This window comes from Jaculus jaculus, chromosome X (genome assembly GCF_020740685.1).
Source record: "Jaculus jaculus isolate mJacJac1 chromosome X, mJacJac1.mat.Y.cur, whole genome shotgun sequence".
Lineage (NCBI taxonomy): Eukaryota > Metazoa > Chordata > Mammalia > Rodentia > Dipodidae > Jaculus > Jaculus jaculus.
Window position 1 is genome coordinate 94,498,398 of NC_059125.1, and position 25,025 is coordinate 94,523,422.

A 25,025-nucleotide genomic window follows, 5' to 3' on the forward strand; every position below is an offset into this window, starting at 1 on the left:
ATAAATCTTCTATGTGATAAAGGCACATCTGCCAAAGCCGCACCCCTTTCTGACTATATAAGCAGGCTATTTGGCTCATTATGTGAGCTATTTGCAAGACATTCTCCTGTGCTGTGTTGCAACATTAAGCCCAACTAAAGGTTTCTCTCAAGTATTCTTTCCTTGCCTATTTTGATCTTGATCAACAATAGTATGGGCCAAACTGGCAACACAAGGAAAGAAAGGCAGCAACAGCATTAAAGGTGATAGAAGCCATGGCCTCAATAGCAGCACTGAAAAGAGGAGCAATATCAAGTATAGGGCAGCTGAAGAGTTCTAGAAAGTGGTGGAGCAGAAATATTGAAAAGCAGAGGGGACGGAGAGAATGAGGGCTGTGAAGAACTGCAACACTAGCCACTGTCATGGATTTGGGGACCCAACACCCTAAGCCCACAAGCTGTAATATTTGTCAATGCAGAGTTGGGGGTTCCAGCACCTGAGAACTATGTAAAGTTATAGCACTACAAAGCACCACTTGCTGCTATCTGCTGCTGCTGACTGCTGCTAAAAGTGAAGAAATACAATAGTTCCCAGGTGCCAGGACCACTGGTGGTTAAAAATCTTTAACAATAAGCTTCCAAAACTGAATGTGTAGAGTACTCAGTCTCTGAATTCTGAAGCCTCAAGCAATAGTCCCCTAGTCTCAAGGCTTTGGGTCATAAGGGTCTAGGTCTACAAGTCTAGCCTCTATGCCTTGAGCACTTAAGAACCAGGATCTGCCTTCAAAGAAAAATCTCCTTGCCAATCTGGGTAGAGCAAAATCCCGAGCCAGCTTAATGGCAATGGGATGAGCTTGTGTTACACTCAATATAGATACACATGATTACATAAATATTTAAAAAATGTATGTATATAGGTTAGTATATACACTTGCATTTTCTTGTTCTTTCACCAAAAGAGCTTGGAGACATTGAAATACCAATTTGACTAAACACATCTAGTGCCAAGATATCATAGTTTTAAAATCATTCTCCAGGAAAAGGACTCATGGCTTCTGGAAGACATGTCTAACTCCAGGACTGAAAGAAGGAATACAGAAAGTGAGTCTGAAGTTCTAAAAAGTAAAGAAGTTCTTGAAAACACAATGATGGGAGTATGTCAAAAGAAAGAGTCAGTTGAAAAAGTTCCAAGGGTAAACCTGGAACAACGTGAGCAGAAAAATAAAGCAAAATTGGATTATAACTCAGAACACAATATAAATACTCATGAGTTATACTGTATAAATGATTTAAAAAGCAATATGGGTGTGGTTGTTTGAATAGATGGCCCCCATTATATTCAAGATTTTATTACAGTTTGTAATTTAGATCTGTAGCTACATGGATGTGCCAGGTGTCACTGGGAGAATCTTAGGGTCCAGCCCAAAGATGTGGTGGTAGATTTGCAATTCCAGTCTAAAGATATGCTAAGTTCCTGGAGTTCCTGAAGTGTGCTCTGTGGTATGGATTTTGGCTTTTAGGCTTGTGCTTCTCTCTGCGTGTTTGGACCTGTGAAGGCAGGCCAGCTTCTTCTGATATTATGGAACTTCCCCTGGATCTGTAAGCTTCAATAAATATAAATAAATAATATAAATAAATGGTAATATAAATAAACATAACTGTGCCTGGTTTGGAAGTTCATCTCAGCAACTTGAGGCTGCCCACTACAATGGGTACAAATAGACAACTCTCATAAATAATTCCAAATAGGATGAGAAAGATGACTTAGTGGTTAAGGTGCTTGCCTGCAAAGCCAAAAGACCCAGGTTTGATTCCTCAGGACCCATGTAAGCCAGATGCAAAAGGTGGCACATATATCTGGAGTTCATTTGCAGTAGCTGGAGGCCCTGGAGTGCCCATTATCTCTCTCTCAAATAAATAATTTAAAAAAAGTATTCCAAATAACTTATGTAGACAATGCGCATCAAGGAGATGAAGGATACTTCCCAATTATTTTAAGGATGGGCTCTGCATAGGGGCTTCTTTTCAAAGAGTACAGTATGGACAGGTGGGGGTGTGAGTTTATAGTGAAGAAATCTAGCCCACATTACCTCATCTAGGTGATCAAAGTTAACATCATAAGTCATGCTAACAACATATAGCCTTGATATGTGATGAGAATGGAAAATATTACCTCTGTGGTCTTCCAAGAACACAAAAGCCATCTTATCATGAGAAAAACAATACCAAGTGAGGAGCATTTGACAGAATAGCTAATCAATTAGGTATTTGCTTCCTTAATATCTATAAGGTCATCAGTAACAATGAAAATTTGAGCACCTTACATAAAACATGCAGAAATTTAATGAAGTATGGACTATAACAATAATGAATGAATACTGGTTTTATTAGTTGCAACAAATTTATGAGAGGATATGATGTCAATTAAAAAGTGAAGCTGAATGTGGGACATATGAGAATCCTCTACCCTATCTTTATGATTTATCTGTATATCTGAAGCCATTTTAAAACAAAGTTTGTTCTTTAAAAAGCTCACTAAAGATGAGTAAGTATGTCATAGTTATGGACAGAAGAGATATAAAGGCCAGAGCCAAGGAAGTTCCTCTTTACTCCAGCTCTTCTCACATAACCTGTGGACCCCTGAACAAATCCACAGACTTGAAGCCAGACTGACTAGGTTTGAATTTTGGGTTTACCACTAGCTTGATAGCATTTGCTAACCTACTAAACCTTCTGGCAAACCTTCTCTCTTAATAGTAAGAATGGCAGTTCCTACTTTGTCATGTTGCAGTAAGGATTAAATGTGTTTATATAATGTACTTAAATGAGCAATATAACACAGTAATGTCTGTAAGGATTTTGGAAAATAAGGATTAGGTTGAATGTAATTTTATTTAGTAATCTTATGTAATCACATAAGGTAAAAGGATGTCCTTGGTTGCTAAGGTAGTGGTTACCATAGATATTCTAGAATCTTCACGGCTATTATTAGAGCCATTGCCTACCCTTTTATGTGGACAGTTGAGCTGTGTTGATCTGGCATGAAAGCTAAAAATCTCAACAAATCTTTCTGATACACAACACAACTTGTGTTTTGAAACCAAAACCCAACTTCTCATCAACTAAATAATTAACCACCTCAAGGTAAGAAAAATATATAGTTTTCTTAGTTCTACAGGCATTTAGAAGCTTAAGTTCAGGTGATTTCACTCAAGACTATCCAGGAAGGGTTTGGAAATGTAGTGGTTTGATTCAGGTGTCCCCTCTATAAACTAAGATGTTCTGAATGCTAGGTCCCCAGCTGATGGCAATTTAGGAATTAAAGCCTCCTGGACGCAGCATATTATTGGGGGCTGGCTTATGGGTTTTACAGCCAGCTTCCTCTTTGCCAGTGTTTGGCACACTCTCCTGCTGCTGTTGCCCATCTAATGTTGGCCAGGAGGTGATGTTCACCCTTTGCTCATGCCATTGTTTTCCCCTGCCATCATGGAACTTCCCCTCAAGTCTGTAAGCCAAAATAAAAACCTTTCTCCCACAAGCTGGTCCTGGTCATGTTTTCACCAGCAGTGTGAATCTGACTGCAACAGTAAAGTTGGTACTGAGAAGTGGGATCACTATGGCTAGAAACCTGACTACATGGCTTTTGGCCTTCTGGAGCTGATTTCCAAGAAGAATGTGGAAGGATTTGAAATCTTGGCCTAAGAAATGCCTTGCAGTGCTGTAAATACAGCTTGATGGACTATTCTGGTTAGAGTTGAAAGATCTGAATGCAGTATGAACAATGGACTGTGAGGTTTGGTTTGTGAGGGTGAGGAAGAGCTTTGTCTGGACTGGGCTAAAAGGAGTTTTTGTGAGAGGCTTGCTATTATGCCTGTGTCCTGAGAACTTGTGCAGGGTCACATTGCATAGAAATAGACTGGAATGAGTAGAGGGATATAGCACATATAAAATGAAATGTTTGGGCCAAAATTGCTGCCCATTCAGCTGCAATTCTATGAGAGATTACAACCATTGAGATTGGACCAGCTGACCTGCACTGGGACAACAGAAATAATGCAGAGTATTGTGAAGGGGCCTGAATGCTGAAGGAGTGTCCTGTTATTCAAGATCTGCTTTATGCCCCCCTGGATTAACAAATTGGCAGCCCACCTGGTATTATGTAGGTTAAGAAATGCAGGAAAGAGTGGGTCATTTAATTTGCAACATGGTCTTGTATTTTGGAACAGCCATGGGCAGTGTGAAGCAGGCTTATTGGATTACCTGAATGGAGATCCAATGGAGCTATGAGGATGAACTGTGGGTTGCAGTGAAGACCCAATAGAAATGATAGGACTATGGGATGGCTGCCAAGGAGAGTGGCTGGCACTGGACGAAGATTTCTGAGACTGCAAGTAGCCTATCTGGAGGGACAGAATTGGAACTCCAGAAGGTTGTTATTGGCTAGAATTGTCAGACATGGAGACTCATCACTGGTTAGATTTATTGGACTTGAAGCTACAGAGTTTGATGTTTGCCCTGGTTAAATCTTGTTTTGATTGAATATTTCTTTTCTATACCCAATGCCATCTTCTGCAGTGTGAGTTTTTATTTTGTGCTATTATGGGTTTTTTTGAGAGGTTTTTTTTGTATTATGGCTCAGTTAAAAGACTTGGGATTATGAGAATATTTGAACATCATTGGTATTGATAAAAATTATGAGGGATTTTAAAGATGGACTGAATGCATTGTATTTTACATCATGTATATCAGTTTAAGGGGTAGAATACGGTGGTTTGATTCAGATGTCACCCATAAACTTAGGTGTTTTGAATACTAGGTCCTTAGCTGATGGTAATTTGAGAATTAAAGCTTCCTGGAGGCAGTGTATTGTTAGGGGCAGGCTTATGCTTAGGAGTGTTATAGCCAGCTTCCTCTTGCCAGTGCTTGACAAACTCTCCTGTTGCTGTTGTCCATCTGATGTTGCACAGGAGGTGATGTTTTCTGCCAGCATGAGAACCTGACTACAATAGGGAATAACATTACTAACAATCTTGTACCTCAGGTCTTCTCTCACACAGCCTGTGACACCCCTGATCCCAATATACAAATTCTAAAGCCACACTACCTAGGTTTGAAATTTGGTTATTCCCTACCTTTCCTTATAAAAGAGGACTTTGTATGATGCCAAAGTGATCTTTCATGGTGGCACTGACAAAGAGCCAGAGATCAAGCTAGGAAGTTCTGCCAGTGCTAAAGAAACAGACATGAATGGAATCTAGATTTTAAAAGACATGACAGTAGAAGGGATTCTACCATAGAAGAGGAAGAGAACAAGTGTGAAAGCAAGAAAAGATAATGGAGGGTAAATATTTTCAAAGTATATTATATACATGAAAATATATATGATGAAATATGTATAAAAATGTCATGATGAAACTATTTTGTATAATTAATGTACACTAAGAAAACGAATTTAAAATAGAAATACACATGAAGCTTTTACTGGCTTTGTCTCAAAGTGAGATCGCCATCATGGAACACATGGGAGGCATCAGGTGGGCCAGCAATAGCAACTTGACCCATGCCAAATAATTGGGCTCTGTTCTTTCAGGTCTTATCAACCTCATGAGTAAGGCTTGAAAAATCTGGTTTGTACCACAGGCCATATATAAGGTGTCTCTTCTGTTTGACAAAAGCCAGAACCATTCTCCAGGAGACACTTATGAAAGCTGATTTCCATGGGAGTGAGTTGAACTTTTTAAAATACTCTGCAGGTACCTTTCCAGGTTATGCCTTTCCCTTTCCATGTGTCAATGACATCAGACAGAATTTCGTACTTGAAAATGCTATAAATAAGATGGTATGAAATAAATTCTTTTTTTTTTTTTTTTTTTGGTTTTTCGAGGTAGGGTCTCACTCTATCTCAAGCTGACCTAGAATTCACTATGTAGTCTCAGGGTTGCCTTGAACTCATGGCGATCCTCCTACCTCTGCCTTCCGAGTGCTGGGATTAAAGGCGTGTGCCACCACGCCCGGCTGAAATAAATTCTTAACTCTGGGGGAATGCTATGATGAGGCTCAAATGTATCTAGGTTGGTACAGTGCAAGCCTGGCATGCATGAAGACCTGGCTTTGATCCCCAGCACCATATAAACTAAGAGTGGTGACACACTCCCATAATCCAAACACTTGGAAGGTAGATGTAAAGAGGATTAAAAATTTAAGATCATCCTCAACTAAATATCAAGTTCAAGGTCATAGAACCTGTCTCAACAAAAAGAGGTAGTTTCAAGGTAGGAGGCTGTGGTGGTTTGATTCAGGTGTCCACCATAAACTCGTGTTCTGAATGGTTCCTCTTGCCAATGGTTGGTACACTGTCCTGTTCTGTTGTCCACATGTTGTTGGCCAGGAGATGATTTCTAGTTTCTGCTCATGGCATTGTTTCCCACTGCCGTCATGGAATTTCCCCTCCAGTCTGTAGGCCAAAATAAACCCTTAACTCCTACAAGCTGCTTTTATTTGGGTGCTTTGTGTCAGCAACACAAAGGTAACTGCAACAAAGGTTGAAGCACAAAGGCATTGTAGCGTGGAGGGAGCTTCTACAGTGTCCCCTCTGCCTCCTTGTTTCTAGCTCTCTTCAATCAAAATGTCTTACTGAGTTTTTACCTTAAGGATCCAAACTGATGATGTTGACCACTCCTCACACCAGCGTAACCCAGCCGCCTTTCAGCTGGACACAGACTGTGGAGTTGCTGGAGATAGATAGTGTCTCCCTGCTTCCAACAGCACTGGAGGAAAACCCAGAAGGAACCAGAATTCGGGTCTTTTGTAGAACACTTTACCTACAACCTCTTGTAGGGTCCCAGAGCAAATCAAAAGGCAGAGCTTCTGTTTACAGCTGGCAAATACATCTCAATTTATGACAGAATGGATGAGAAAGGCATTTTTGAAGCAGCTAGCCCACAGTATGGTGCTGGCCTGGTAGCAGCAAGCTACCACCCTAGAGTTCACTACACTCCCAGCAGTCTACCTGATACCCCCTGGATGTGTGGATTAAACCAAACCCTACCCCTAGAATCTTGATTGGCTTTCCATTACTACTGATGCTCTTGACACTGCCAATTTATGCTGATGGGCGTAAGACCATAGAGGTAGCCTCCCCCCCCACCCTCAGCAAGCCATGTGCTGGTGGAGGTGTCCCAGCTGCAGCTACTGCAGGCATGCCATGAGGGGATCATGTGTACATGTCCCCTCATAATGAGTCAGCCATTTCCATCCTAACTCTTCTTGCTTCAGCCCCAGCCAGAAAGTATCTCCTGCCACTCATCACAAGGTCAGAACACCCCTTTTCAGCCTCCTCAGCATCCAGGGGGGTTCCTCTTTCTTTTGTCCACTATTCTGCCCTCTCAGAAGCCCTTCCATGAAGAGTTTCAAAGGACCTTAGCAGAAAGCTCTAGCACTTTGCTCTTAGAAACAGGCTAAGATAGCTATGCTTGGGGCCTCTCAATAGAGGATAACCAGTGAGCAAAACCTGGGCAAGGGAGGCCTTCGCCCTGTGGCTTCCTCCCTGGCCAAGAAGGAGGCTGTGTGAAATTCAGGAGAGGTCAGCCGCACCCTAGGAGCATTGGCCTGGAGGGCATCCAGTACAGAGGCTTGCCTTGGAGGAGACTTGAGCTCAGGCTTGAGATCCAGGCTGAGAAAGACATGATGGAGCTTGGGGTTTGCCTGACGAATTCTCTTGTGGCTCATGACAACAAATCAGACCTATCAGACATTCAGAAGGAGAAAGAGGAGCTAGATCTAGTACTTGTTCCTTCAAGTAGTAGGTTGCTTGCCAACAGCATCAGGAATAATGAGACCAAGACAACAGGGACTGGGAAGCCCAAAAGGCAGGTCAACTCTTGGCAGAAAGGACCCCAAAGAAGAGCCCGGGCGCCCAAGCTTGGTGTCACTGAGTTGGCCTCTCTAAGGAGCCTTCTAGAAGCACTATATCATCAGCACTTACTTCTGAAGGTCTTTACTATGATCATGCATCAATGTGTCACCCAACCCTGACAGTGGCAAGAGTTCCCCTTCTGAGAGAGTCAGATACTAATAGTGTTGGGAGACAAGGATGAAGATGGCTTCTACTGGGGTGAATGTGGTGGCTGCATAGGTACACTCCCTGAAACATGGTGGCTGAGGTCAGTCCATCAGGGAAACAGCAGCTGCACCAGTGTGGTTTCTATTCAGATGTTGTCATTGAGGGTTCAAATAATGTTCCCTTAATGTACTCCATTGTCCACACAACTGGGCCTCCCTCCAAGCCCCACTATTCTGAGAAGGTAGAGTTAGAAGCTCTTGACCAGTTCTGTCCAGGCCCTCCCAAGTTTATCACCTCTGTTACACTTAAGACTCCCTGCCCTGTGGCAGCTACATTTGACTACAGGTCATGGGAGAATTACCCCATTGTGAATGTGGAAGCAGAGCTGCCCTTTAAGGCAAGGTATATCATTACTGTGTTTGGGAACATGGATGATGGTGGTTTCTACCATGGAGAACAAAGGGGCCTGGTTCTATCCAACTTCCTGAAGAGCCCATGGCTTGAGGTGGGTGATCCTGACAGGGAGTTTAGGTATTGTAGGCTGAACATCAGATGAAGAGAGAAGAGTCCATGATTAGATGGAGATATATAATTGTAGAGAGCAACATGATCAGGTATCACAACACAAGACTGAACTAGGAGAGCCACAGAGCACAGCTGAGAAGGTGCAGTGTCTCGTCTCCAAGGGGAAGGAGCTTCTCAAAATGCTAGGCTCTCATCCCTAATGGAATGGGGGCAGGGACAAGGGAAAAAAAGGGTACTAACACATGATGTAGCCATATGAAACATCTTGTTAATGATAATAATAATAATAATAATAATAATAATAATAATAATAATAATAAAGAAGCTAGGCTTGGAAAGGAGTGAAGCTGCTTTTCTTTGGTGGCTTTTTCTTCCCTACACTGCTTTGGTGTAGTTCTTACGCCACCATTTTAACTGGACTGCTTCTTGTACTTCAAGCAGAAGTGGCTTGGCCCCTGGAGACTCCCAGGTCACCAAGGTGACCAGGCCAGGAAGTTTGATGGGCCCACAGGTTTTGTTCTATGAGTGAACACTGTAGCACTCAGAAGCAACAAGGAGACTAGGTGAGGGTGCGTCTACATGGGTCCTGACGGCTAAGTCCTCTAGATGGGCCTGTCCCTCTTCCTAGAATGGAACTGAGCCCAAAATAGAATAAGTAACTTAACTAATGTCTCAAGCATCCAGTCAGAACAGAACTACACCCATAGCTCTTGACTCCCAGCCCACCTTCCTTGTTCAATCCTAGTTCCTATCATTATGTTGGTCTCCTCATTGGTCCCTCCTACTCCCAGGACAGGACCCTAGGTGAAGACAAGGGCCACTCTTCTAATGCTATAGCTGTCTTGCACATGTTTATCCACTCCTAAAGGAACATCTGCACTGGAGTCTTCCTCCACCCCTCACCCCCCGCTGGGGCAGTGGGCTAGCCATACACACACACACACACACACACACACACATGTTTATATATGTACATACTCAGTACCTCAGTCCAGCTCATCCATCTCTACTACACAAGCCTAGAAAGGAAAAAGACCGGGCCAAAGCAGGCCTGACTCTGCCCCACAATGTTCCACTACTCCCTTCCCCAAGGCACCTGTGTCATCCCATCCCCTAAATCAAGGGCCAGGAAGCAGAAAGCAAGAACTAGGTTTGACTTATATTTCTCATTATATTCAACTTTCCCCTTTGCATCATTTTCTTGTAGCCCCTATCAAGTCCAGTTGCTGAGGGAAAGGACAGATCTATGCAGCTATTCTCATATATTCCTTGTTCAGAGTAGGTAGGGAGTTCTCTACCCTTATCCTTAACCACCCCATCCCTCACCCTCTGGTTTGGTTAGTATGTTTGCATGTTCTTTTGGAGATTTCCTGACTGAGCCACCAGCCCTACCTTGGTCTCCAAGAGTGTGGCAAGGTGGGGGCATTTGTTTGAAAAAGCTATTTTAAGCCAGGCATGGTGATGTACATCTTTAATCCCAGCACTTGGAAGGCACAAGAAGGAGGGTCACTATGAGTTGGAGGCCAGCCTGGGACTATAGAGTGAGTTCCAGATCAGCCTGTGCTAGAGTGAGACCTACCTCAAAAAAAGACATTTTAAGCCAGGTGTGGTGGCACACGCCTTTAATTCTAGCACTAGGGAGGCAGAGGTAGGAGGATTGCCATGAGTTCAAGGCCACCCTCATATGACAGAGTTAATTCCAGGTCAGCCTGGACCAGAGTGAGACCCTACCTCGAAAAACCAAAAAAAAAAAAAAAAAAGACATTTTATTATAATAAGGTCTATTTTCACAAAAACTATGAAATATGAGTCTTTAATTTGAAAATGACAATTTTCCAAACCAAACCAGTAGATTACTTAATGAATGCACAGAACACTGCTAGCTTATCCATTAACAAACTGTCCAACAGGTAAATAAAGAAAGCCTACCAACTGCAGTCCTTTCCTACCAACTAGGTCTTCCTGCAGCTGGGTCCCAATGTAATTAGCTATTAGATAATTTAAGTAAAAATGACAATGAAATACCATTTCACAAAAAATAAATAATAAATAAAATAAAATAAAATAGCTGGAAACAAAAATATACCAGTGGGCTGTAGAGATTGCTTAGTGGTTAAGCACTTGCCTGTGAAGTCCAAGGACCCCAGTTTGAGGCGCAATCCCCTAGGACCCATGTAAGCCAGATGCACAAAGTGGCACATGCATCTGGAGTTTGTTTACAGTGGCTGGAGGCCCTGGTGCATCCATTCTCTCTATCTCTATCTGCTTCTTTCTCTCTCTGTCTGTTGCTCTCAAATAAACATAAACAAAAATATTTTTAAAAAAGACACCAGTAAATCAGTAAATGTGAGGATGTGGAGAAATTTGAACTCTCCAATATCAATGTGGCAGGGTAAAATGTAATACCACCATGGACAGCAGTCTTGGAGTTCCTCAAATGGCTTCACATAGATATATTACATGACAAAAAGTACTCTTCCATCTATCCAAAAGAAATGAAAACATGTCACACAAAATGTTCACAGCAGCATTACTTTAGGAGCCAAAACGTAAAAACAACCAAATGCACATCTGCTGATGAGTGCATGATTACTATATGATACACCTACAATATTTTCCAGTTGTAAAAAGGAATGAAGTACTAATACATGCTTGTTGCATGAATTTTTCCTGGAGAGACATGAACAAACATCTACAAACCCCCAAATACTGACAACAGTTCCATTTAAGTCTGGCTTAGTAAACCAATGAGTTCACTGAGGTTACTTACAGGAGTATGGGTAAGGGGTTGCTTACAGGAGCATGGTTGACTCAAAGGCAGCTGCATCACCAAAAGGAAAGAAAAAAAAAAAAAAACACCCTGGCATAGGTGGTGACTCATGGAAGCTGAATCTCTGGATCTCACTTGTGAGGTTCTGACATCCAGAGCCTTCTTTCCTTTCTAAAATGCTGAGTATATTTAAACTTCCTCACATGACTCCCTTGGAATCTGTGTCAGAGGGACACCAGTGTAGATGTTTCAAACCTGCTAGAATAGCTCTTTAAGGTCCCTTCAGCTTTAGGAATTGTATGGAATCTATAGTGGATCAAAATACCTCTGTATTTGAATCTGAGGCAATAGCAGAATCAAACAATTACCCCAAAGGGTAATTGTTACTTAGAAGAGGACCCCAGTAATCAATCTTTCTTTAAACCTAAGCTGATTCTTCTTCAAGGCATTATCTCACGCCTTTCCCAAGACTGAATGAAGATATTCTTACTAAGAACAACCTATAGCTCAAGGGATAGGTTGTATCTGATCATGTATGTATGCACTGATTTAATAACGAGTCATCCCATGTTGTAAGATGCTACATACTAGCACAAAACTTGTCACTGGAGTTGAAGATAATCACTCTCTTCCCCATGTCATTTATAGATTAGGCTGGGTTGAATGAAGTAAAGTAATTCAAATAGCCACAGGTTTTCCATTTATCAACACTTACGTATTTATAAGCTAACTTGCTCCACAATGGGTCTGATTTCTCATTTGTTTTCTCCCCTTAGTATTTAAGATCCAAGTTGAGTCATGATACGCCTATTGTCCTCCTGCTGGTCTAGAATAAAGACAGACGAGAAACGAAGGTAATATTACAATTATGTCTCTAAACAGTGGATCTGCTTAGGAGTCCCACAAGAGGCCAATGGTCATGATATATTTCAAAAGTAACTAAGCAACATGTGCAAAATTTGGAACAGGTTGAGAAGATGACCATTCTACAAGGTATGTGACTCAGGGAGGAAAGGCCCGTTGGAGGCTTTGAGAGGTGCTCCCACACCACCTCCTTCAGCTTTGGTCCTGGTATTCTATGGTACATGCACTGCAGGCAAAGCCCCAAACAGTGAGAAAGAATAGAATTATTTAGTAGACAAATTAAATGCTTTTAAAGCTTTGGCTTATTTTTTTTTTCTTTTCCTTTTCCAGGAATGTGACTATCATTGTCACTGGCTTGAGTAACTCAGGCAAAAGTCATCTTGTGGCGGCCTTTCAAAGATGTAAGGAATTAAGAGCATCAGATACTAGTGTGGGCCTCCCAGGGGTCAAGAAATACTCATTCCATCCTAGCCTTACTGGCTCTCGGATTCTGTTTTTAAGGAAGAAACACCTGTCAACACACATTTTCCCTCTCCCCTCACCAGATGTTTCAAATGGGCAGTCAGTTTTGGGAAGCAAATATCAGGAATTAGTCAGATGCTATTAGTATGTGAGAATAGTGTATGATTTCCATTATAATTCTTGGATAAGTGCATGCAGTATATTTATTTTGTTACAGTGAATAATTTAGAGCTGATTCATAAATGCAGGGGCTTATGGTGGTGAGTTCACAGTGAAGTTTGTAATTGGTACTCATGTCACATTCTGAAGACTGTCACAAGCCATTTCTGTTCATTAAGGAGCATGTGGTTCAATCTAGTAGATTGATCTGTACCTAAAATTGAATAGATCACTTCCCCTGCTCCCATAGTGTTTTTAAGATGATCATCATAAAAAGATCACTGGATAGGAAGTTCCAGTCTACAAGCAGCAACTTTTATGGACATTTAAAGTCACAGCTACAAAATACTTTGGCACAAAAGCCATTATTATGATGACATCATTCACAGTTTTGCATCACACAGTCACATGGGGCAGGAAACTCACAAATGAGCACAAGCAGATACCCAAAATAAGAACATTTTGAACCTGGGAAGCCTTAAAACCTCTTGTCCCAGCACCTGAAGGCTTGGCTATTTTGGTCTGAAGAGGCCCCGTGATCCTCTAGCAGAACAGATATGCTGAGGTACAATCAAACATGAGTTTCATGACTCTGTAGTTAGTGATTCTCAGGCTTTAATGCGTTTAGAAAAAACATCTGGAAATCTTGTGAACTATATGTTAAATGTACACTTTTCCTTCCCAAGCCTAGAGATTCTGAGTTATTTGGTCCAAGGTGGGAGTTAACAATCAAAACCATGGAGTTCTGAAACAGATATCCATCCCTAGATCAGACTCTTTGAAATACTCTCCCAGGGATATAGAAATGAATGTGGCTCAATACCAGTCTTCAGGTATTTATAAATTAGTAGAGAAAATAGGAAAATACAAAATGATAGGGAACATCCTTTTGTGGCATCTAGCATCAGCAAAAATAGGTCGTGTTATTGAAGGAACTGGTTAGGTTTCAAGAGGGAAAAAAATGAAGATTTTTTTTGCTTTGAGAGGGAAAAATATTATAAAGCTGGTTAAGATGCAGAAAATAAGATTTAAAAATATTTTATTTACTTATTTGAGAGATAAATGGGCAAACAGAGAAAGACGGGGGGGGGGGGAGAATGGGCATGCCAGTGCAAACAAACTCCAGAGGCATGCACCACCTTGTGCATCTGGCTTTCTGTGGGTACTGAGGAATAGAACCCAAGTCATTAGGCTTTGCAGGCAAGTGCTTTAACAGCTAAGCCATCTCTCCAGCTCTAGAAAATAAGATTTTAAAATTACCTTTTGAGTTTTAACCTATTCACTTATTTTTAAGTCATCTCATACATACATAACAAACATCCCATCAGAGTTGTGGCCATGCTAAACCCAGAAGAAAGGTACTTTATCCAGGTTGGAAATAGTGGTGTGAGGGGAAACTATCTACAACTTTAAACAATATCTAAATTGATATCCTGTGAAATAGGCATTAAGTAAGCAGAGGATGAAAGCCCATTAAGGCCCAGGGCAAGAAAGAGCATGGAATATGTGTAGGCTGGGGTGACCAGATGAAAGAAGAACCTGGGTAGGAACCAGGGATAGTGTGGTCACCAGTCAAGTTAGAGATAGGTCTGGCCAGTTAAGAGGCAAGGAAGTCTGTGTTCTCTACAGCCAGCAGTGTACTTTCACTGAAGGTTACAAAGCCAGGAGAGGGTGACACAGGCACAGTGATGGTATAGAAAAATGCATTGATGAGCATGAGCAGGGTGGCAGGCTACTTCGGCAGGATTCCTCAGAGCAAGCTCTAGAAAAGGACTGATCTGACTGCATTTCCTCACTTTATGGTTGTTTCTTCCCTTTACCCCAATTGTAGTACTTCCAAGCAAGATACTCGATGATACGAAACCAACACTCATCACACTCCTGCTAGATAACTATCAAGTATCTGTCTATGACCTCACTGGAGATATGAAAGGCCAAGAAAAATGGCCAAGCTACTATGCTCAGTCACATGGAGTTGTTTTTGTTCTGGATTCCAGCGACCTAACACGCTTGCAGGAAGCAAAGACGATCTTAACACGCCTGATGTACGATAAAAGAGTGTCAGGAAAACCAATCTTAATGTAAGCTTCTGCCTTTGTGTCCTACTTTCCCTTCCCAATCTGTAACTTAAAAGAAGCACAGAAATAAAGGATTGGTGCGGGGGGGGGGGGCGTTCCTTTGTCACAGGTAGCTAGCCAGATCATCATTTTAGACTCAGTGATGTGAAGTGGCCCAGTCCTCTGGGGACTCTTTACAAGATCCACTTTCTACCACATATTGCCATGTGGGCTGGGCTACCTAATTGTACAAAGGTAATTCTCAATACTCATCAAATGGAAATAATATCTGGCTCTCTAATCTCCAACCCTAGGCTCTCCCCACATTTGCTCTGCTTATCTGGTTTCATCCCATGATGGGAAACCTCATAGTGGCAGAGAAAGAACCTACTTTGTATAATCAGTACCAAAGGCCTCCTCCCTTAGCAGGTTGCTCAAGACTTATGTAATTGGCAGTATTTCAGAATAATAATTCAGGTGGACAGTTACTCTTCACCTCCTTCCAACTCCCTTTTTTGCCTTTTGTAAAAATATTTTTAAAATAATCTTATTGAGAATTTTAATATATGAACATACTGCGAATTGGTCACATTCCTATTGAGTTATTTTCTTTTGTCCCCTCTTCCCCACCCACATTCCACTGAGGTCCTCCTAAGTGAGGGTACCAGTAATCACAGTTAGAACTGGTATTAAAAGATAGTTTGGAGGGCTGGAGAGATGGCTTAGTGGTTAAGCACTTGCCTGTGAAGCCTAAGGACCCCGGTTCAAGGCTCAGTTCCCCAGGACCCACATTAGCCAGATGCACAAGGGGCGCACCCATCTGGAGTTCATTTGCAGTGGCCGGCGGCCCTGGCACGCCCATTCTCTTTCTCTCTCTCTGTCTGTCTCTCTCAAATAAATAAATAAACAACAACAACAAAAATTTTAAAAAAAGATAGCTTGGAGCCAGGCATGGTGGCACATGCCTTTAATCCCAGCACTTGGCAGGCAGAGGTAGGAGGATTGCCAAGAGTTCGAGGCCACCCTGAGACTACATGGTGAATTCCAGGTCAGCCTGATCTATAGTGAGAGACCCTGACTCAAAAAAAAAAAAAAGGGCTGGAGAGATGGCTTAGTGGTTAAGCGCTTGCCTGTGAAGCCTAAGGACACTGGTTCGAGGCTCGATTCCCCAGGACCCACGTTAGCCAGATGCACAAGGGGGCGCATGAGTCTGCAGTTCGTTTTTAGTGGCTGGAAGCCCTGGCGCGCCCATTCTCTCTCTATCTGCCTCTTTCTCTCTCTCTCTCTCAAAATAAATAAATAAAAATGAACAAAAAAAAGATAGTTTGGAGCTGGAGAGATGGCTTAGCAGTTAAGGCACTTGATTGCAAAGCCTAAGGACCCAGGTTTGATTGCCCAGTACCCACATAAACCAAATGCACAAGGTGTCACATGCCTCTGGAGTTCATTTGCAGTGGCTAGAGACCCTGGTGTGCACATTCTCTCTCTCTGCCTCTTTCTCTGTCTCCCTCTCAAATAAATAAATAATATTTTTAAAAGTATTTAAAAGGATGTCATAATATATATTTCTTTGCATGTGAGTGCCACACCGAGTTCTCTTCTCTTCCTGCTACAAATGAATGCCAGATGCTTGTATCACCTTTTTCATCTCACTTTGCTTGGTTGCAGGGCCAGCAGGCTTTGCAAGCGAGCACCTTAGCCATCTCCTCAGACTCTTTAGCCTTTTTCATTCCTTTTTACCAACCCCAACAAGAAAGAGCACAAACAACAGTTGGAAGATGTAAAAACTACAAATTTGTTCATATACAATTAGCAATTCTAATTGAAGTTTGCTGACATGATGCATGGGAAGCAAGAAATGAGCCCAGGGGATTATGTTAGATTCAAATAATTTGCACTATTATTTTGTCCACTGAGAGTTGGTACAATACTGTCTGGTTCATCTCACAGGGTGTCGTTACACCTAAATCCTGGTATGTAGTACTCCTTTTGCCCTTTACCTTTATCTTGGCTTCACTCATTCTCTTGTCTTTTTCCCTCACATAACCTGTTCTAGTCTGGCAAACAAACAAGATAAGAAGGATGCCCTCTTACCTTGTGATATCATCAAATATTTCCTTCTGGAAAGGCTAGTGACTGAGAATAAGTCTGTGTGCCGAGTGGTAAGTGTCACTCCTTCCTTCCTTCTGCTTATACAGCCTGACTTATGTAACTCTGGTCCAGTCCCTCAGCTCCATGTGTTTGTATTGGGGCACCATCCCTACTTCACAGACAACACTGGCAGCGATGATTTCTAATGTGATGGTAATAAAAAAAAAAAAAAAAACACTCTGCCTTCAATGAAGTTTCTGTAAGTTGGATGTTTCAATATCCACATTTTATAGGTAAGAAAGTTAATGGTTCACAGACTCCCAGTAACATGCTAAATAGCACACATATGACACCAAAACCACTGTATTAAAGGGTTGCAGCTTTTGTATCTTTCATCTATTTTCTCAGATGTGAATGTTGGTTATTTCTCTGGAAGTCTAGAACCTCTCTAGGCACAGCACAGTATATATGAACTTCTGCTACTTAGGTGATAATGCCAAGTCTGTGGGCTGCAGAGTCATCAGCTCCAGACACCCTGGGCTTCATGTCTGAGGCCTTATTTTTTTTTTTTCATCTGTCCTAGGAGCCATGCTGTGCCATCAGAAACTTCCGAAAGAGGAACCAGTCTCCAATAATTACAGGGCTACGCTGGTTATTAGCTGCCATTGGAGAGCAATATGATATGTTGTGTACTCGCCAACAAGCACAAACTTTGAGCATCCCAACCTCCAGGAACATTAGAGGCAGCGGAGAAAGATGTTCATCAGACAGGTATCAAGCTACCTTCATTAGATTTATTGATAAGAACAGAATCAGGAGTCAATCTTCATATGAGGAGGGGGTTCTGGGAGATATGTGAATCCAGGGTAGCACTGAGAAAGTCTTTCAGGATCTGATGGCCTAAGTAGACTATAGCAATGCCCATCAACACTCCAATATTTCTAGGTACACTATCTCCCCTGGCACAACTTCAGCAACCACATCAGTAGGATGAAGGTCAAGCCAGCCGATTTGTACTGGAGCTTACCCAAAGCAGGGCTCTATGCTCTGACTTGCCATGTGGGTAACTTACAGCCCTAAAGGAGTCTACTGATATTATTATACAATGAATGAATGTCACAGAGCTGCTCCAAATTCTTAGCCTCCATTTATCTGATCTTCACAATCATTGGGAATGATGGGAGAGGACAGAAATGTTGAAAAGAGGAAATAGAAAAGGAAAACAGAAGCTGTTCAAAGTGGGCTGGGGAGATGGCTTAGCAATTAACATGCTTACCTGCAAAGCCTAAGGACCCAGGTTTGATTCCCCAGTACCCACATAAAGCCAGATGCACAAGGTGGCACATGCATCTGGACTTTGTTTGCAGGGGCTAGAGGCCCTGGTGTAGCCATTCCCTATCAGACTGCCTCTCTTTATCTCCCTCTTAAACAAATAAATAAAATGCATATTAAAAAAAAGATAATCAATGGGGCTGGGGAGATGGCTTAGCAATTAAAGTGCTTGCCTGCAATGCCAAAGGACCCAGGTTCAACTCACCAGAACCCAAGTAAATCAGATACACAAGGGGGCACATGTATCTGCAGTTAATTTGCAGTGGCTGGAGGCCCTGGTACAACCATTCTCTCTTTCTCTCTCTCTCTCTACCTGCCTATTTCTCTCTCTCCCTCTCTCGCAAATAAATAAATAAAAATAAAATGTTTTTTTAAAAGATAAGGTAAAGAGGAGTAAAAGGTTTCTAAATGTCCTCATGCTCTATTGTTTCATTGCTAAAAGGCATGTGGCAGAGTCAGGGTAGTAGTTCCAATAAGGAAGCATGGAGGCTCAGGATATCCAGCTCAGTGGTAGGGCAACTGCCTGGCATACACAAGGCCCTGGGTTCAATCCCTAGTGCTGAAAAGAAGGGGCAGCTTGAAATATATTTGTTTCTACTATTTCTTTGTCCTTCCAAACTTCCCTAGCCTAAATCCCAGAGTGAGAATATTCAAAGACCAGAGACAGCATCTTGAGAAAAGACAGAATTCTGAAAAAAGACATGTGGAGCAAAGACAACATGTGGATAAAAGACATTTTGAGAAAAGAAGGCATTTTGATTCAAGGCAGCATTTATTACAACGTTCAATGGAAGCTAGGCCCCTAAAGCCAATCCTACAAGTAAGGCTCTTTAAAGGTTATTGCCCAGGGTCAATTCCTGAACTCCTGAGAAACAGCAGATGATTTTCTCTTTTTTCTTGATATATAGAAAGATGGTCTGAAAATAAGGCCCAAAAAGAATGTGTCAGTTACGTTCGCTTTGGACATAGTAATAGAAGAAGGGGAATGCTCTCGGAAGAATAGAGCTCAAAGCACTTCTAAGCCTTACTACAATCGAGATTATGATTTGCAGACTACAGCTCCATGTATAGATAACAATCTGTTCAGAGGTAATGTTAAAGCATTGGTTAAAGCAGAAAAGAAACATGTGCCTTCCCTTATGTTTTCTACAACAGTTTTGCTATTTTGAGCCTGAAATTTGTTTTGTTGTTTTTTTTTAAACACTGAGTCTTTTTTCTTTTATTTTTATTTATTTATCTTAGAGAAGAGAGAAAGCAAATTGGCATACTAGGGCTTCAGCCACTGCAATCAAATGCCAGACTCTTGCGCCACCTAGTGGGCATGTGCGACCTTGCACTTGCCCCACCTTTGTGCATCTGGCTTACATGGAATCTGGAGAGTAGAACATGGGTCCTTAGGCTTTGCAGGCACGCGCCTTAACCGCAAAGCCATCTCTCCAGGCCCTGAAATTTGTTTTTGACACTGCCATTAGTGGGAGAAGAGAAGCCTGAGACAAAATTTGGGGACCACCTTCTAGCAAGCCATCTTGATGCCACAGCATTTGTTGACTCAAGCTTTTTGCAGGATATAGGAATAACTAAAACGTTATGCTTACTAGTGGTGGAAGAACATATTGGCACAACCTTTATGGAAAATATGTGGACTCTTTCTTCTTTCCATATATGTTAAGATCTTTAAAACTGTATAATCCCTTTGAGACAGTAGTCTCACTTTTACCTATTTCCAAAGTCAACTAAATAAGTACCCCCAAAAGTGTGCTAATGGATGTTCAATCAGCATTTGGTACAGGAGCTAAACGTTAGAAACAATGTCAGTGTCCAATGATGGGTATCACTAAATTGATTAGGATGCCTGATTAAAAATTGCCTGATTAAAAATGATGGGGCTGGGAAAATGGCTCAGTAGGTAAGAATACTGGCAATACAAGCATGAGGGCCTGAGAAAGTTTGATTCATTCTGAATTCAATTCCCCAGCATACACATAAACAGTTGGGCATAGTCATGCCCACTTGTAACCCCAGTCCTGTGGGAGGTAGAAACCAGAGAATTGCTGGGGCTCACTGGTCTAACCAAAACCAGCAGCTCTGGAAGTATGAAAGAATGTGTCTCAAAGAAACATTCAGATGAGTGATAAAGGATACCTAACATTCTCCTCTGGCCTCTTAATGTGTGCACAGGGTGCAGACATCTGCACATGTACATATACCACCACCACCATACTATACACACACATACACACAAATGCAAAAATTGCTAATGGAAGACTAGGGAGATAGCTCAGTTGTTAAAGTGCAAGCATGGGGGTGGTGGAGACAGGAGGATCCCTGGGGCTCACTGGCTAGCAAGTTTATTCTAATTGGAAGTTTCAGGCCAATGAGAGACCCTGTCTCAAAAAAAGTAGATGCTAATCCCCCAATGACTGATTGCTGCTCTAACAACTCATAACCCACATTCCATGGTGAATGCTAGCAATCCCACTAAGGGGAGGCCCTCAGTGTAATATGGACAAAGAGGAAGGGAATGATGGTTCCAACATTTTATGTGTCCATACTAAGATACAACTTAATAAAAAAAAAAGGTATATGTTGTTCTTGAGGATGTCACTCAAGGCTGTCCTCTGCATAAACACATACATGTACACACATATGAACATACACATATACACAAACAAAACTAAAATGCTAATGATGACATATTTACTAATATGGCAAGTCTTCCACTCCCTGACATCTTGTAAGGGAAAACAGAATATAGCACACCAGCATTATGTCTGTCTTCCAGAGAGCTATGTATTGAGGTAACATAAACTATCAGAAACAGTTTTCTCGGGATTGGAGACATGACATAGCAGTTAAAGTGCTTGCCTGCGAGGCCTACAGACCCAGGTTCATTTCCCCAGGACCTATGTAAGCCAGATGCACAAGATGGTGTATACATCTGGAATTCATTTGCAGTGGCTAGAGGCCTTGACATGCCCATTCTGTCTCTCTTTATCTGTTGCTTTCTCTTTCACTCCCCCAAATATATCAAAAAATAAAAATATTAAAAAAGAAATGGTTTTCTCTAGGGATGAGATACTATGTGATATTGAGAAGTGATAAGGAGCCTTTCTTTTATTTTTCAAATTATAAATTTAATTTCTTATAGCACACAGATACCATTGGTCCCAACACAATACACGTGTGTGTGTGTATGTGTGTGTACTATGTGTGATATGAAGTGTGCCCCCCCCCCCCCAACTCCATTGCTCATCAGCTTGTTTACTTAGAACAGAGTCTCTTCATTGATTCTGGAGTTTGAGGCAATTTCATGACCCCTAGCTATTCCCTGATCTCTGATTCCCACAGGACTGGAATTAAAACTGTGCATGGCTATTTTCACCCAGCTATTTTCATAGGTTCTAGGAATCAAATTCAGTAGTCTCAGATGACCTCAGGCTCTCATGTTTATGCAGGGAGTGCTCTTAACCACTGAGCCATCTCTCAAGCATAAGGTTTTTTACAAAGCTGCAGAACGGGAGTCTTGAAGGCCCACATGTTTTTAATGAGTGCTCTGTGGGAACCAATTTTTTAAGATCATCAACTACCAATATCATAATATCAGGTCAGGCCTGGACACTATGCCTAAATGCAGAGGCATTCACTTTACCAAAGCCATGAAGGAAAAAAAATAGGCACAGGTATAAAATAAGGGGTAAGGATGAAAGTAGGAGGAATCTGGTAGAAAAGGTGTGTACATTTCTAGATGTCAAGCAAGTATCCCTAAATATTTACCCTAAAACAAAATCACTTTCATTTCTATAACCCCAGCCCATAGGCCAAAAAGGAGAATGGATGCCTGGGACACAGAAGAAATGTTACTGGAGGATGGAATATCCCCAAGAAAAAGCCTTATAGTCATATGGTTAGTAGTCCTTAAATGAAGGGGATGGGAGAGAGACCAAGAGTGTGCAAAATCAGGAGGTGGAGACAGATGACTTTGGGATGCCTTGGGAACTGGTCAGCTCCTACTTAAAGTACTTTGGGAGAGAATAGAAACTTGGCACTTGCCTTCACTTATAAATGACTGGCTATTTTTCTCTCTGATTAGACTGAACTGATGACTAAAGAGAAAATGAAAGGAAAACCAAAAGAACCATCTACTCTCTCAGCAAATGGCTCGTTTCCAAAACCAGCAGGAACATTCAGTCTTTAACTGCTATTTGATAATGTCTCTACAGCTCACATACTAGCCATACTAGTCCACCTATCCTAACATCAATCCCTGAGAACCAGCATTGTTCCTGGACATCTGTGTAGTAGCCAGCAAATTCATCCTATACTCACTGAAAGACTCGGGAAATTAGGTGCCATATACCTCAGTGAAGGACAGAGAATTTACATCTGTGCCAAGATGCTTCTGCAAAAAGCATATGGATAAGATATCATAAACCAGTGAAATCGAGCCTTTGAGTTACAGGGTTACATTAGAATCACATCTTTTTACGTTAAGGTTCTCAGGTATAAAGGGACTGGCAAAATAAATAAGAATTGTGCTCTACTGAATCATTTTTAGTCACACCTCCAAAAATAAGACTTTTAACATTGTAGCCATTGTCTGGGAAGCCCAACAATTGCTTCACTTCCCCTTAATGCAAAGCAACTGCTGCCTCTTAACACCTGAGTATGTGGCCTCCTCCACTCCCAGGGTGGTGTGGTAGAAGTGTGGTGGTGGTTCTTTACTGTTACTACTAGCACAATTTGTAATCTTTTTGTATTTTTTATGACAAAGAGAGAGAACAAACTGGCACACCAGGTCTCCAGCCACTTCAATTCAACTCCAGACATGTGTGCCATCTTCTGTGCATGTACAACCTTGCACACTTGTGTCACTTTGTATGTCTGGCTTACATGGGACCTGGAGAGTTGAACATAGGTGTGTAAGCTTTGCAGGCAAGTGCCTTAACCACTAAACCATCTCTCCATCCCTACTAATTCAATTTTTACCACAGCTCACATACATTCAGTGCTTCTTGATACCAGGCGCAGTGCTAAGTTCTTCTGGTCTATGGTTTTATTCACAATAACCTTTGGAGGTAGGCATTATATCTGACAGCATTTTGCAGATGAGGAGACTTAAAAATAAGAGCAGAAACTTGGATCCAGACCTGTCTGAGTAGAGATACTTTAGGCCAGAAAGATCCACTCATGCCTCTCTCCCTCCAGAAAGAGAAAGATTATCGCTAGAAAAAAAAAGTGTCAAAGTATCAAAGTATGTCCATTTCCACGAGAATTCCATTAATATCAACAAGCACACCCACAGTACTAGCAAAGGTGGTTGACCACTTTCATTCTGTCAGATGCTAGAAAAACTGCTTTATGACTATTATTACCCTTGATCTTCACAAGCCTATGATGTCTGTTCTATTATCATCATCTGACAGAGGGAAAAACTGATGTTCCAAAATGTTAGATAATTTGGTTCTAGGCACCTACTAGGAGGTAACACAGAACTAGTATTTTTAAAATATTTTTATTTATTTATTTGCAAGCAGAAAGAATACGAGAGAGAGAGAGAGAGAGAGAGAGAGAGAGAGAGAGAGAGAGAGCACCAGGGCCTTTGGCACTTTAAATGACTCCATATGCATGAACCACTTTGTGCATCTGGCTTTACATGAGTACTGGAGAATTGAACCTGGGTCATTAGGCTTTGTAGGCAAGTGCCTTAACTGCTGAGCCATCTTTCTAGTCCCAGAACTAGCTTTTTGTTTTTCTGAGACATGGTCTCACTCTAGCCCAGACTGTATCCCCAGGCTGATCTTAAACTCATGGGAATCATTTAATTTAGCCTCCCAAGTGCTAGAATTATAGGTATGAGCCACCATGCCCATTGCAGAACTTTTTTTTTTTTTTTTTTTTTTGGTTTTTCGAGATAGGGTGTCATGACCTGGAATTCACTATGTAGTCTCAAACTGGCCTCAAACTCACAGCAATCCTCCCAGAGTACTGAGATTAAAAGCATGTTCCACCATGCCTGGCTCAGAACTGGTTTTAAAGTCCAACTCCACAACCTATGCTCTAAACTCTACATACCATTCCACCAAGTACTATAAGTCAATCAATCCATGGTCTCTGACAAATAGAAACTCTGCATAGAAACATAAGTCTTGAGGCAAGTGTGGTCATACACGCCTTTAACCCCAGTACTTGGGAGCTGGAGGTAGGAGGATCACTGTGATTTCAAGGCTAGCCTGGAACTACAGAGTGAGTTCCAGGTCAGCCTTGGCTAGAGTGAAACCCTATTTAGAGACAAACAAAACAACAAAAAAATGACTGGTCATCTAACCCCACCTGGAAGATATGACACTTACCTAAGGCTGTATTATTTATTATGTCCAAGGGAACCAGCTTGGGTACCTTATGTCATTGGTAGCTTTGAAGCTCAGCTTGTTCGTCATGGAGGTGAGAAGAATCTTACAGAAGCTTTAGTCTAACCCATGTTATACTGATAAGGAACCTGAAATACAAGCAGGTTAAGGGACATGCTCAAGATGGTATGGCTGGTTGCAGGCAGAGATGCTCCCCAAATCCCTTTATCTTACATGATCAAGCTATGATCTAACCTGTTGCAGAATACTGTATCATCCCTGGGTCTTTATAGGCTCCTCAGCCCATCTGCTTTCTCTCAAATAAATTTAAAAAAAATTAAAAACCGATTTTCATTATATTGGTATACTTTATTTCAT

General features: G+C 41.6%; 2 protein-coding genes and 1 pseudogene across 2 annotated transcripts in view; 2 read left to right on the top strand and 1 right to left on the bottom strand.

Annotated features, from left to right (window-relative positions):
* Positions 1 to 7,986: 7,986 nt before the first annotated feature.
* On the top strand, positions 7,987 to 8,596 carry LOC123456555 (annotated as a pseudogene).
* A 3,537-nt stretch (positions 8,597 to 12,133) lies between these two features.
* Positions 12,134 to 24,773, top strand: Arl13a (ADP ribosylation factor like GTPase 13A). Its single transcript, XM_004668758.2, has 9 exons — positions 12,134 to 12,189; positions 12,530 to 12,600; positions 14,652 to 14,901; positions 16,934 to 17,039; positions 17,552 to 17,739; positions 18,928 to 19,120; positions 19,209 to 19,389; positions 22,111 to 22,204; positions 24,680 to 24,773. The coding sequence occupies exons 1-9, from the start codon at positions 12,134 to 12,136 to the stop codon at positions 24,771 to 24,773; spliced, it is 1,233 nt and encodes a 410-aa protein (XP_004668815.1).
* Positions 24,774 to 24,779: 6 nt separating this feature from the next.
* Positions 24,780 to 25,025, bottom strand: part of Trmt2b (tRNA methyltransferase 2 homolog B) — a 78,293-nt gene continuing 78,047 nt past the window's right edge. Inside the window, 1 exon segment of the mRNA XM_045139913.1 lies at positions 24,780 to 24,796. Coding sequence (XP_044995848.1) covers positions 24,780 to 24,796 — 17 coding nt within the window.

What these genes read in the sequence shown, in the direction of transcription:
- Arl13a (XM_004668758.2), top strand. Translation starts at nt 12,134, where the DNA reads ATGATACGCCTATTGTCCTCCTGCTGGTCTAGAATAAAGACAGACGAG. An exon ending in AAGACAGACGAGAAACGAAG is followed by an intron (nt 12,190 to 12,529) that starts GTAATATTACAA and finishes TTCCTTTTCCAG; the next exon opens with GAATGTGACTATCATTGTCA. An exon ending in TGTGGCGGCCTTTCAAAGAT is followed by an intron (nt 12,601 to 14,651) that starts GTAAGGAATTAA and finishes CCCCAATTGTAG; the next exon opens with TACTTCCAAGCAAGATACTC.